Raw genomic sequence first — 12,659 nt, forward strand, 5'->3', positions numbered from 1 at the left:
GGGCCTGGGCAGGGCTGGGGGCAGGAGGGGCAGGGTGGTGCTGCATGGCACACTGGTCTGGCTGGACATGGCCATGGCGACTTCACTCCCATCTGGTTTCCTGCCGGCAGCGCTGAGCCTGGCCCTGCATTGGGGTGAAAGGGCAGCAAACAAGCAGCCTGAGGCTTGTTTGTCTGTCTAGGGGCGCTGACCGGCCCCTGTTAGCGCTGGCCCCACTGTTTACCCAGCCACTGCCCCTAGAGGAGACGCTGGACAGAAGTAGCCTTGCAAGTGCTCCTGCTCCCGGTCGGCTCTGCCCTCTGCCAGGGTCCCTGGGGCCAGATCCAGCTCCTGGGGCTCTGTGGCCCCCCACCCTCTGCAGCTGGGGATAGCTGGGGCTGCTGTGGGTCGGGAGTGAGGAGCACCAGCAGAGCTGGGGAGGAAGCCAAGGGCTGGGCTAGCAGGGACTGCAGGTCGGGATTGAGGAGGGCCACCAGCAGAGTTGGGGGCAGCCCAGGGCTGGGATAGCAGGGGGCTGTGGGTCGGGAGTGAGGGGCACCGGCAGGGCTGTGTGGGGAGCCAGGGGCTGCAGGTCAGGATTGAGGAGGGGCACCGGCAGAGCTGTCGGCAGATCCCAGGGCTGGGCAAGCAGGGGGCTGCGGGTCAGGATTGAGGACACTGGCAGAGCTGGGGGACAGCAGGGAGGGGGTCCAGGACTGCAATATCATAGAATCATAGAATATCAGGATTGGAAGGAACCTCAGGAGGTCATCTAGTCCAACCCCCTGCTCAAAGCAGGACCAATTCCCAACTAAATTATCCCAGCCAGGGCTTTGTCAAGCCTGACCTTAAAAACCTCTAAGGAAGGAGATTCCACCACCTCCCTAGGTAACCCATTCCAGTGCTTCACCACCCTCCTAGTGAAAAAGTTTTTCCTAATATCCAACCTAAACCTCCCCCACTGCAACTTGAGACCATTACTCCTTGTTCTGTCATCTGGTACCACTGAGAACAGTCTAGATCCATCCTCTTTGGAACCCCCTTTCCGGTAGTTGAAAGCAGCTATCAAATCCTCCCTCATTCTTCTCTTCTGCAGACTAAACAATCCCAGTTCCCTCAGCCTCTCCTCATAAGTCATGTGCTCCAGCCCCCTAATCATTTTTGTTGCCCTCTGCTGGACTCTCCAATTTTTCCACATCCTTCTTGTAGTGTGGGGCCCAAAACTGGACACAGTACTCCAGATGAGGCCTCACCAATGTCGAATAGAGGGGAATGATCATGTCCCTCGATCTGCTGGCAATGCCCCTACTTATACAGCCCAAAATGCTGTTAGCCTTCTTGGTAACAAGGGCACACTGTTGACTCATATCCAGCTTCTTGTCCACTGTAACCCGTAGGTCCTTTTCTGCAGAACTGCTTCCTAGCCATTCGGTCCCTAGTCTGTAACAGTGCATGGGATTCTTCCATCCTAAGTGCAGGACTCTGCACTTGTCCTTGTGAACCTCATCAGGTTTCTTTTGGCCCAATCCTCTAATTTGTCTAGGTCCCTCTGTATCCTATCCCTACCCTCCAGCGTATCTACCACTCCTCCCAGTTTAGTGTCATCTGCAAACTTGCTGAGAGTGCAGTCCACGCCATCCTCCAGATCATTAATGAAGATATTGAACAAAACCGACCCCAGGACCGACCCTTGGGGCACTCTGCTTGATACCGGCTGCCAACTAGAGATGGAGCCATTGATCACTACCCGTTGAGCCCGACCATCTAGCCAGCTTTCTATCCACCTTATAGTCCATTCATCCAGCCCATACTTCTTTAACTTGCCGGCAAGAATACTGTGGCAGCTCAGCTCCAGGCTGGAAGTGTAGGGTGGGGGTGCCTGGCCCGGCCATTCCCTTCCCTTAGGTTCTCATTAGTGTTACTCATTTTCCAGGAGCTGTCGGACCCTCACTCTGAGTCATGTGAGGATCTCCCGATAGCGCCCTCTCCTGGCGCCACAGCCCTGCCCACGGCACCAACAGGGCCATGATAAGTAGCAACGAGCGGAGGCTCAGGCATGCGTGTCCGGGCCCTGGGTGGCACCATCTGTGCCATGGCCTGGTGCCCTGATCTGTCCCGCCTGCAGCTATTAGCCAAGCGGCAGGGACTGGGGCGGCACCTGGTGCCCCCCCTGCTCCAGGAGCAGTGCCACTGCTCTTGGGGTTCCCTTCTCCCCAGCCCACTGGCCTGGCTAGTGGGGGTTGGGGTCACGCCCCAGCCGGGGCAGCACCTGCCTGAGATGGCAATTCCAGATGGGCAGGCCCTGCCGCTCACCAGGCACCAGGCTCAGGTGACTCAGGGCTGGGATGGAACGTCCCTGTCCACACACCTGGGAACAGTGAATCACTGCCCCGGCCAGGGGGCAGGGATATGGGCGGGGCCCCTCTGCCCTGGGGGCAGCTCCGGGGGACCTGTGGGGGGACCGGCCTGGATCCTTGTGCCCCTGGAATGGCTCAGGGCAACCGCGGGGGGGAAGGACCAGCCTGGATTCCCATCGCCAGCTGCCCTGGTGTATGAGTCAGCGTGTGGGAGGCCTTGGCCTGGGGGCTCCTTGTGTGGGGCAGGAGCTCCCCCACAGCCAGCACTCCTGCCCCACTCACCACAGTGCCCCCTCCTAGGAGAGCTGGGGCTGCTGGGAATTCAGTGTGTTTCTGAGATGGGTGCGGGGGGGTGAGCAGTCTTTGGGCCGTGCTGCAATGAGATCCTGTTGGCCAGGGACACTAGCACCCCCAGAGGCGAGGCAGGGAGCCGGCGTCCCAGCCTCCAACTCCTGGCCATGGATCCCAACACTTGAACCTTGCATTCCAGGGGCCAGAGCAGAGGGGCCAGGGGGCCGGCTGGAGCCCTGGGCTCAGATGTGGTGTTGGCCAAACCCACCCAGAAACCCCAAGGGGGCTGTTGCTCTGGTCTCAGCCCTGTGAGCTGTATCCTGGGGGAGCTGTGGGTCCGGGGCAGCTGCTGCCCTGCCCAGGACAGATAGAGGGGAGCCCACAGAGAGCTGGGCAAAGTGTGGACCAGGGTGGTGCCAGCTATGGGGGCGCAGGGAGGAACATGCCCCCTGCCAGGCCCCGCCCCACTCACCCCCAGCTCCCTCCACCCCGTGTCTTTCAGGCCGAGTGTATGAACTTCATCAAGATCCTGCACCTGTACAACCGCACCCACCTATACGCCTGCGGCACGGGCGCCTTCCACCCCACCTGCGCCTTCGTGGAGGTCGGCCAGCGCATGGAGGTAGGGCCCGGCGGCACCCCTACTAAGGGACAAATGAGAGATGGCCTCCCAGCCCCAACGCCCAGGGCATCCCCTGCCCGCCATCTGCCCTGCAGGGGCCCCATCTGGGGCAGATGGGACCGCTCCCCCTCATAGAATCATAGAATACCAGGATTGGAAGGGACCTCAGGAGGTCATCTAGTCCAACCCCCTGCTCGAAGCAGGACCAATCCCCAACTAAATCAACTAAATCGGGGGGCGGAGGATGGGGGGGGCTGGTTCTGTTAGCAGCCTTGGCCCCAGACGCCCCCGCCATTGCTGACGTGATTCGTTCCCTCTCTCCAGGAGCCCGTCTTTAAGCTGGACCCTGCAGCCATGGAGGACGGCAAAGGGAAGAGCCCGTACGACCCGCGGCACGTGGCTGCCTCAGTGCTCGTGGGTAAGAGCGACGGCCCTGAGCTGGCACGTGGGGCCCTCCGTATCGTCTGCTGGGCCCTGCTGACTGCCTCATGCCCCTGCCCCTCCCCCTCCCCACAGCACCCCCTACTGGGAGAGGCTGGGTCTGGAGTAGCTGGGAGCTCCCCCCACAGCCAGCGCTCCTACCCAGCTCCCCATGGCGCCCCCTGAGGGAAAAGGCTGGGCTGGCTGAGACACTGCTGGCTTGTGCCCTCTGGGGGGTGCTGAGGGCAAGATGCCAGTTCTGTGCAGAGCCAGGACACAAGAGCCCCTGTGGGTCACCGGGGACTGTCCCAGCAGAGGAATCTGAGCCTTGAACTCACCACTGAGCTGGGGGGGAGGGGTGAGCAGGGCCCAGGCTGTGGGAGCCAGGGATTCACTTGTTAACCCCCTGATCTCCCGGGGGTGCCCCTGTAAATTCCCCCCCTCCAGTGACGTCTGGTGAGGGGCGTGGAGCGGATCCCTTGGCTGTCTGAGGAGCAGGGCGCCCGGCCTTTCCCCTGGTGATTGGATGAGGCAGGGGGAGGTAGGCGGGGAGGACTGGGCAGGCCCGTGTTTAATGCCCCCGACCCCTCTGATCCCTGCGCCAGGGGAGGAGCTGTATTCCGGGGTGGCCACCGACCTGATGGGCCGCGACTTCACCATCTTCCGCAGCCTGGGGCTGCGCCCGTCCATCCGTACCGAGCAGCACGACTCCCGCTGGCTCAATGGTCAGTGCCAGGGCTAGGGGGGTTTCTGGGGAGGGGGTGAGGCCCAGGAACGTAATCCTGCTGCTGCCCAGGGGCTGATCCCTCGGCTCGAGGATGCTGGGCCGCGTCCTGAGTGTGGTGAGTTTGGCAGCCTCAGCCAAGCTCCTAGTGAATTTCACTCCCTGTCACAGACTCGTCCGGGCCCAGCTCCGGCCCAGCCCCCTGCGCGGTAGGCAGGGGAGGCTCCCAGATCTGAGCATGCCAGTCGCTGGGCACAGGTGGGAACAGTGACGTCACGGGGAAGGCAGAGCTGGGCCCTGAGTGTCTGTCTCTTGGGGGAGATTTCAGAACTTGGGAGCAGGCGTGTGTTCTGTGCTCCTTCCCATTATTGGGGGCCCTGTGCCCCTGCTTGTCCCCTCTTGTGCATGCCCCTGATTGGGGGTCATTTCCCAAAGGCTGAGGGGCACTGGCAGGGCTGTGGGGGGAATCCCAGGGCTGGAATAGCTGGGGCTGCGGGTCGGGAGTGAGGGGCACTGGCAGAGCTGTGGGGAGCCCAGGGCTGGAATAGCAGGGGCTGCAGGTGGGAGTGAGGGACACCAGCAGGGCTGATGAAGAAGCTTTCCTGGCCCTAATCCTGTGGGCATCTGTGCTCCGTTCACCCCCTTTGGCATTTCACTGACTCGCCCTCTGAATCCCACCATCTGTCATGCTGGGATAATGAACCCGTCGTCCTGCAAGAGCTTCTGGCCTCATTCACCCTTGGGGGCCTCATTCCCACCCTTCCCCTGGCAATGCCTGGCCCTGGGATTCACTCTCGGCTCTCTCCCAGCGTCCCCATCCCTGCAGACAGCGGCTGGGGGGGTTGCCAGGCTGGGGCTGCCTGTGGACCCTGTCCATGCTAAGCCCCAGCCCTATTCTGCCCAGAAGGTGCCATCGCCTGGAAATGGGCAGCACCAAGAATAGCAGCGCCCCTGGGAGTGGCTCAAGATCACCCTGAGACAGTGCAGTGACCTGGCACCCCCAGGCTCTGCCTCCTGGGCACCAAAGCTGGGCTGGACTGGGTGCAGGAATTGCCGGGCAGAGCTGTGGGGGGGAGCCCAGGGCTGGGCTAGCAGGGGCTGCGGGTCGGGAGCGAGGGGCACCAGCACAGCTGGCTGGGGGAGCCCAGAGCTGGGCTAGCAGGGGGTATAGCTGGGGGGGGGGGGGCTGGGATAGCAGGAGGTTGGGGGGCTGTGGGTCGGGACTGAGGAGCATCACCCGTCTGCCCCGTACCCAGTCTCCCTTCTCTCTGGCCCTGGACCCGCTCTCATGGCTGGGCTGACTCTCCCTGTGGGAGCTGGTGGATCTAGGCTGCCACCTAGTGGCGTGTGACTGCAGGGCCCCCTTTGAGCAGGGGGCAGTTGTGGGGTGATGGAGCCGGGGCGGGAGGTGGTCTGGCTGCATGGGCATGGGGATCCCCGCAGCTGCACGTTCCAGGGGCAGGGGGATGAGCACGGCCAGGTGTGCCCAATCCCAGCCTGGTCTTGCTGGCCAGGGCAGGTCCCTGATGCGGCACGGACGAGGGGGGTGCTGGGGGAGCATGGAGCTGCCTGTGGCAGGGCAGGTACCACGGGGGCAGTGGGTGGGTGCCCTCCTGCCTCCCCCGAACCTCCCCAGACAGGCAAGGGACCTGGGTTGCAGCTCCGACCCCAGGCCCCATTCACTGCCGAGCCGGTTCCAGGCAGCAAAGCGCCCCTCTGGCACTGGCTGCGGGTCCTCCCTGACGGTCGGGGCAGGGCCCGGCTGATCTCCTGGCAGTGCAGAGCCCACGTGACCCCTGGCCTGGCTCAGGCTGTTAGCTTCACCTCTGGGGAAGGGAGGGCTGGGGGCTAGAGCAGTGGGTGTCAGGACTCCTGGGTCCTGTTCCCTGCTCTGGGAGGGGAGCGTATGTTAGAGCAGTGGGGATGGGGTTTCAGGACTCCTGGGTCCTATTCCCTGCTGTGCCACTGATTCACTGGGTAACATCCCTTCTTTGTACCTCGGTTTCCCCCTGTGTCAGCCGGGGGTAGGGCACTGCCCCTGCATGGGTTAGCACGCAGGTCAGATAGCAAAGCGCTGGCAGCCCTGACATGGGCCAAGTGCAGCTGTTACTCGCTCTACTTTCTGCCTGAGCGCCTGTGCTGGATGGCATGGGTGCCCAGTGCTCACCTCATGCCTCCCCCTGCCTGACCCTCCCTTCCTCCCCGTGTTCTGCCCGGCCCAGAGCCCAAGTTCGTGGACGTATTCTGGATCCCGGAGAGCGAGAACTCGGACGACGACAAGATCTACTTCTTCTTCCGCGAGACGGCGGTGGAGGGGCAGCAGGGGCTGGGCAAGGCCAGCTTTGCCCGCATCGGCCAGATCTGCAGGGTGAGCGCTCCCGTGCCCACCCGGCCCAGCTGGGACAATGGGGCTGGTCCCTTTCACTGCACCCCTGGGGGGCCGGAAGGGATGGGTGTGACCCCCATCTGTGCTCCGCCTGCACAGCAGTGACACTGGGATTGGAGCCGAGCCCTCCTGGCATGTGGGCAGCGGCTCTGCCAGCCAGGCCTGTGGGATCCTTCCCCAGGAGCCCCACACTGGGGACAGCTCAGTCGGGCTCTCCCATGCCATTGCAGCAGGTCCAGCCAGGAGACGGGGAGTCCATCGTCTGTCGTGCCCTGGGACCTGGCAGCGCTGGCGTCCTGGTGGGTGGAGAGGCTCCCTGGGGGCGGGCATCCTGCTGAGCCCCCTGCCCGGCCCCCGCTCAGCCTGTCTGCCCCTCCCCACAGAACGACCTGGGTGGGCAGCGGAGCCTGGTGAACAAGTGGACAACGTTCCTGAAGGCCAGGCTAGTGTGTTCGGTGCCAGGCAGCGACGGGGGCGACACCTTCTTCGACGAGCTCCGTGAGTGGCGTGGGGTGGGCGCCAGCTGCAGGGTCACTGCCTGGGGTGGGGGGTGCTCTGTGACAGGGCATGTGGGGAGGCTGCGTGCTGGGGAGGAGGGCTGGTCACATCAGGTGTGGGGAGGTATTGGCGGGGGCAGCAGAGGCGGGAGGAATGTGTGCCTGGGGGGGTGCTGATCAATGACACGCCCATCCCTCTCTGCCACTCACAGGTGATGTCTTCCTGCTGAGGACGAGGGACACACGGAACCCCCTGCTCTACGCCGTCTTCTCCACCTCCAGGTACGGCGAGGCCCCCCCAACACTCGCCTCCCCAGCTCTGCGCTGCCCCCCCCCCAGCATGCCCAGCCCCCACAGTTCCGTGCTGCCCCCCCAATGCCCGGCCCCCCAGCCAGCTCTGCGCCAACCCCCAGCTCACCTGCCCTCCTCCTCAAGCGCCTGCCTCCCCACATGTCCCCCCAGCTCGCTCTCCCGCCAGCCAGCTCCGCACTGACCCCTCTGCTCACCCGCCCCCCCCCCATGCGCCCAGCCCCCTCAGCCAGTTCATCCAGCCCCCCCAGCTCATCAGCCTCCCCAGTGCATCTGGCCCCCCAGCTCATTTCTCCCTCCCCCCCCCCCAGCCAGCTCCACGCTGCCCCTCCACGACCCCTTCACCAGAGCACCCACAGGTTCTGCAGCTGGGCCTGGTGTAGGGGGCTGCTCAGGGCCAGGGACCCATAGTCCTTCCCCTCCTGCCCCATGCCCACTCTGACCCCTTCTCCCTGTTCCCCTTGGCCTTCCCCCACTCAATGCCCCCTTTGCTTCCAGTGCCCCGTGCCCCCCTCACGCCCTTGCCTGTTGCTTTCCCTGCAGCTCGGTGTTTAGGGGCTCCGCCGTCTGCCTGTACAACATGCACGACATCCGCCGAGCCTTCCTGGGGCCCTTCGCTCACAAGGAGGGGCCCAACTACCAGTGGGTGTCGTACCAGGGCCGTGTGCCCTACCCTCGCCCGGGCATGGTACGTGCTGTGGTCCCCAGCTGGCCGGGAGGGATGCGGGGCAGGGGGCTCCCCCTGCAGCCAGTGGGGATCAGTCGCCTCCCTCAGCAGGGCTATGCAGCTGCCCGAGCCCCTCGATACCTGCAGCCCTGCATCCTGCCCCCATCCTGGACCCCTTTTGCTCGGGGCCTGGTACCTCGGTGCCCACACACAGCTTTGCCAGCCTGACCTGGGGGGAGAGTCCACCCTGCCCCCGCCAAGAGGCCTGTGGGGACAGGGGGTGGCCAGCTGTGAGAGGGGTCTGGGCAGCAGGGAAGGCTCAGCTGCTGTCAGTGCTCTGCAGGAAGCAGCAGAGCCAGGGCTGTGTGCCAGGTCTCAGCACCAGTGGATTTGGTAGGGAGCTCGATGCCCAGCGCAGAGCGGGTCCATTAGCCAAAACAAGCTGTCACCCTCACCCAAAGGGAAATGACTGAGCTGGCTCTGGCCAAGGGGCCTGGAAAGGATGAACCACAGGGGCTGCGGGTTGGGATTGACAGGCACCGGCAGAGCTGTGTGCGGGAGGAACCCAGGGCTGGGATAGCAGGGAGCTGTGGGTCAGGAGTGAGGGGCACCGGCAGAGCTGTGGGGGGAACCTGGGGCTCGGAGGGCAGGGGGCTGTGGGTCGGAAGTGACGAGCAGCAGCGTCTCATGTGCCGTGGCCCGTTCCCCAGTTTTCCCCAGCTGACCTCGCCCCTCTCTGTCCCCTCAGTGCCCCAGCAAAACCTTTGGCACCTTCAGCTCCACCAAGGATTTCCCCGACGACGTGATCCAGTTCGCCCGCAACCACCCACTCATGGCCAACCCCGTGTTGCCACACAACCAGCGGCCCGTTTTCCTGCAGACCAGCGGGGACTACACCTTCACCCGCATCGCCGTGGACCGGGTGACGGCCGCCGACGGGCACTACGACGTCCTCTTCATTGGCACAGGTGCACCCGCTGCCCCTCCCAGACCCAGGTCGCTCCTGCCAGCCCCAGATTTCCCTGGAGCCGTCACGGGCAGAGCCCGGGACCTCTAATGTTCCACCCACGCCACACGTGCCCAGTGAGCACCTGGGCTGCCCCAGCTGCCCTGAGGCCCTCCTGCAGCGCAGGGAGCTGAGCGTGTGGCTAAGTGCAAGGACAAATAGGGGAGCGACAGTGGCTCAGTGACTGGGGTTCTGTTCCCTGCCCTGGCACTGGCCTGCTGGATGAGTCCCTCTCCCGCTCCGTGCCTCAGTTTCCCCTCAGTAAAATGGGGATAACGATACTGCCCCGGCCTGAGAGCTGTGGGGGCTGAGAGTAAGGGGGTTATGCTGGCCTTGCTCACACTAAGCCATGACTGTGACCCCTTGGCTTCCCTGGGACTGTCTTTGCCAGTCAGGGCCCCCTTCTCTCGATGCCCACGTGCAGATCTGGGAGGTTGACCCTGGGCAGTGGGGTCCTGGGCCTGTGTCTCTTCCGAGCCGGGTGTGAGTGTGTGGGAGCTGCCCAGGGATGGGACATCTCAGCTGTGGATGTTGTCATGCCCTGTCACCCCCTCCTTCCCTTCCGGCAGACGTTGGCACAGTGCTGAAGGTGGTCTCGGTGCCCAAGGAGAGCTGGCAGAACATGGAGGAGCTGCTGCTGGAGGAGCTGCAGGTGTTTAAGGTAGGACAGTGGGCAGGGCAGGGAGGTGCCAGGGGCCTGATTTCCCCCCCCACACACACACACACACCTGTCTTGTTGCAGGCTGGCGAAGTCGTGCCCCCCCCCCGTTCTACCCCTCTTCCGTTCTTGGGAGCTGGCGAAAAGCAACCTGAGCCATGGGCTGGAACTACTTTGCCTCAGCGTATCCCTTTCCCCATCCGGGTGCTAAAGGCCGGTGCCACATCCTAATGAGATGGGGGCTGAGGGAGCTGTGGCCATGTGGCAACCAGCCCCCCCAGCAAGGTGTGTGACTGGGTGCCTGCCACATGGGCCCGTCCCCCTCTGTCCACGTTGGGTGGGGCCGGCAGTGCCGTGGGCAGGCAGCCCTGCCACCCACGTTAACCCAGCGTCGCCAGCCTGACCCAACGGTTGGAGCCAGGACTCCTGGGTTCTATCCATGGTCCCGCCACTCTGTGCTCTCAGGTGCATCACTTGGGTTCTTGGCGCCTTGCCCGTGGAGCAGGGCAATGGGGCTGACACCACCCCCTAGAGAAGTGCGGTGAGACCCCCCCCCAGGCATGGCCTGGACAGACGGGCAAAGCACCAACGACTGGGCTGTGCTAGGAGCCTGGTGTCTGCCTGGACTCCCCCTTAAAGTGCCTTGTGCTCTGTTTGTCTCGGCAGGATTCGTCCCCCATCACCAGCATGCAGATCTCGTCCAAGCGGGTGAGGAGTCCGGCGGGCACAGGCAGCATCTGAGAGGGTTGGAGGGGAAAAGATGGGGATGGGGAAACAGCTGTGGGATGTGCTGGCTCTGGTGCTGTGCTGGGGTGCCAGTTGTACCAGGGTGTCAGCTGTGGCTCGGTGCCAGCCGTAGCGCTGTGCCAGGGTGCCAGCTGTGGCACTGTGCCAGCTGAGCTGGGGTGCTAGTCGTAGCTGGATCCAGGGCAGGCACTGTACCATCTGTGTCTGTGCAGCCCCTCGCCCCCAGTGCCCTGGAGCCAGCCATTGTAATAACAAGGGTAGGGCTTGCTGGGGATTAGCTCCGTATTCTGGCACAGCGTTGTCCTTGCGCCACTGGAGACCGAGGAAAAGTAGTCCTGGGTACAGGGGCTGGAGGAGGTGTAGGGAGACCGACCCATGTGTCGGCCCATTACTTGGAGAGCTCAGGGCTGGCCTGGTGACACGTCCAGGGCAGCCAGTGCAGGTGGTCGCCAGGCTGGGCAGCCGTCTGCCCCTCCCCCCAGTTGGCGTGCTGTGCCGGGACCCTCGCTGCCATCCCCATGGCTCTCCCTTGGCCTCATCCCCTGCAGGAGAGCTAGGCTGGCCCTGACCCGCCTTGACCCAAATGCCCGCCAGAGGCCCTGGCGTGGGTGCCCGGTGGGTGAGGCTGGGCACTGTGGCCACCCCATCCCAGGGGAAGATTCTCCCCTCCTTTCCCCATGCTGGCACCTCCTGAGACGCCCCATGTGGGCGGTGACCCCCTGGCCACATGCTGCGTAGGCACCTTCCCGGGGATGCGGTGCCATGGCATGCACCCAGGTGCTGGATCCGCCCCCGACCGTCTGGCCTTGTCTCTCCAACAGCAACAACTCTACGTGGGCTCCCCGACGTCCCTCTCCCAGCTGCCCCTGCACCGCTGCGGGATCTACGGCAAGGGCTGTGCTGAGTGCTGCCTGGCCAGAGACCCCTACTGCGCCTGGAACGGCACCAGCTGCACCCGCTACATGCCCAACACCAAGAGGTACGGCCCCTTCCGCTCCAGCCACATGGGGCCCAGGGGCTCCTCGTTCAGATCATTTCCTCACTGCTCCTGGAAGCGCCGAGCCATGGGGAGGATGCCATGGGACCAGAGAGGACGCCAGGAGACCGGGGAGAGGCACGTGGGGGGTGCCGGCTGCATCAGAGGCGCCCCCCACACTGCAGGGCTTGGGGTGACGTCTGGCGTAGGGTTGGCACTGGGGTGATCTTGTGCCAGCCTTATCCTGGGTCTAGCTGAAGCGGTAAGATCCAGCCTGGGGCAGGAGGCCTCTGTTCAGTGCCACAGGCTCCCAGGGTGACTTTGGGCTCAGTTTCCCCATCTGTGCAATGGGGAGAAGAGCCTTGCCCTGCCGCCCAGAGGCGTGTGAGGGGAGCGACATTAAAGAGCGTGAGGCACCCAGATGCTAGGGTGATGGGGGGCCTGGTAGGAACCTTGGCGCTGCCAGCCGTCAGCACAGCAACAGCCTGTTCAGGACGACGACAGCCCCTCGCTAGGGACTGATGGGAGAGACTCCTTGGCCCTGTGTCACAGAACTGTGGGGCTCCGCACCCAGGGTCCAGCAGGGTGCCCGGCTTAGGGTGCTCCTGGTGGGTGCTGGGGGGAAGGGGGCTCGCTCCCCAGGCGCTAGGAGAGGCTGCCAGAGCCCCTGTGCTCCTCAGAAAATGTCTGTGCGTCTATCCATCCCCCGCTGTGCCCCCACCCTGACCCCTCTCCTCGCTCCCCCCTACAGGCGTTTTCGACGACAGGACGTCCGGAACGGCGACCCCAACACACTGTGCTCTGGAGGTCAGTGTGCCCTCTCCCTGCCCCTGGGGTACCAGCTCAGCCCTTAGCCCTCTGCGTGCCCATCCTCCCAGAAAGAGAAGTGCCCGGGCAGTGCCACTGCTGCCTGCTCATGTGCCGCAGGATGTGGGGCGGGGCGCTCCCCCTGCTCACACGCCTGGCATGAAGAGACATGGGCGCAGGTCATGGCCGTGCCTCTGCCCGCTCAGCACAGAT

The 12,659-nt window shown here is 64.1% G+C and overlaps 1 protein-coding gene across 1 annotated transcript in view; it reads left to right on the forward strand.

Moving 5' to 3' along the window:
* SEMA3B (semaphorin 3B) overlaps nt 1-12,659 on the forward strand; it is a 35,938-nt gene that overhangs the window by 21,838 nt on the left and 1,441 nt on the right. The window contains exons 5-16 of the mRNA XM_065408566.1: nt 3,130-3,249; nt 3,574-3,667; nt 4,275-4,394; nt 6,616-6,761; nt 7,163-7,277; nt 7,489-7,558; nt 8,129-8,273; nt 9,001-9,220; nt 9,828-9,919; nt 10,583-10,624; nt 11,485-11,642; nt 12,391-12,446. Of these exons, the coding sequence (XP_065264638.1) occupies nt 3,130-3,249; nt 3,574-3,667; nt 4,275-4,394; nt 6,616-6,761; nt 7,163-7,277; nt 7,489-7,558; nt 8,129-8,273; nt 9,001-9,220; nt 9,828-9,919; nt 10,583-10,624; nt 11,485-11,642; nt 12,391-12,446 (1,378 nt within the window). The remainder of the gene's footprint in view (nt 1-3,129; nt 3,250-3,573; nt 3,668-4,274; nt 4,395-6,615; nt 6,762-7,162; nt 7,278-7,488; nt 7,559-8,128; nt 8,274-9,000; nt 9,221-9,827; nt 9,920-10,582; nt 10,625-11,484; nt 11,643-12,390; nt 12,447-12,659) is intronic.

This window comes from Emys orbicularis, chromosome 7 (assembly GCF_028017835.1).
Source record: "Emys orbicularis isolate rEmyOrb1 chromosome 7, rEmyOrb1.hap1, whole genome shotgun sequence".
Classification (NCBI taxonomy): Eukaryota; Metazoa; Chordata; order Testudines; family Emydidae; genus Emys; species Emys orbicularis.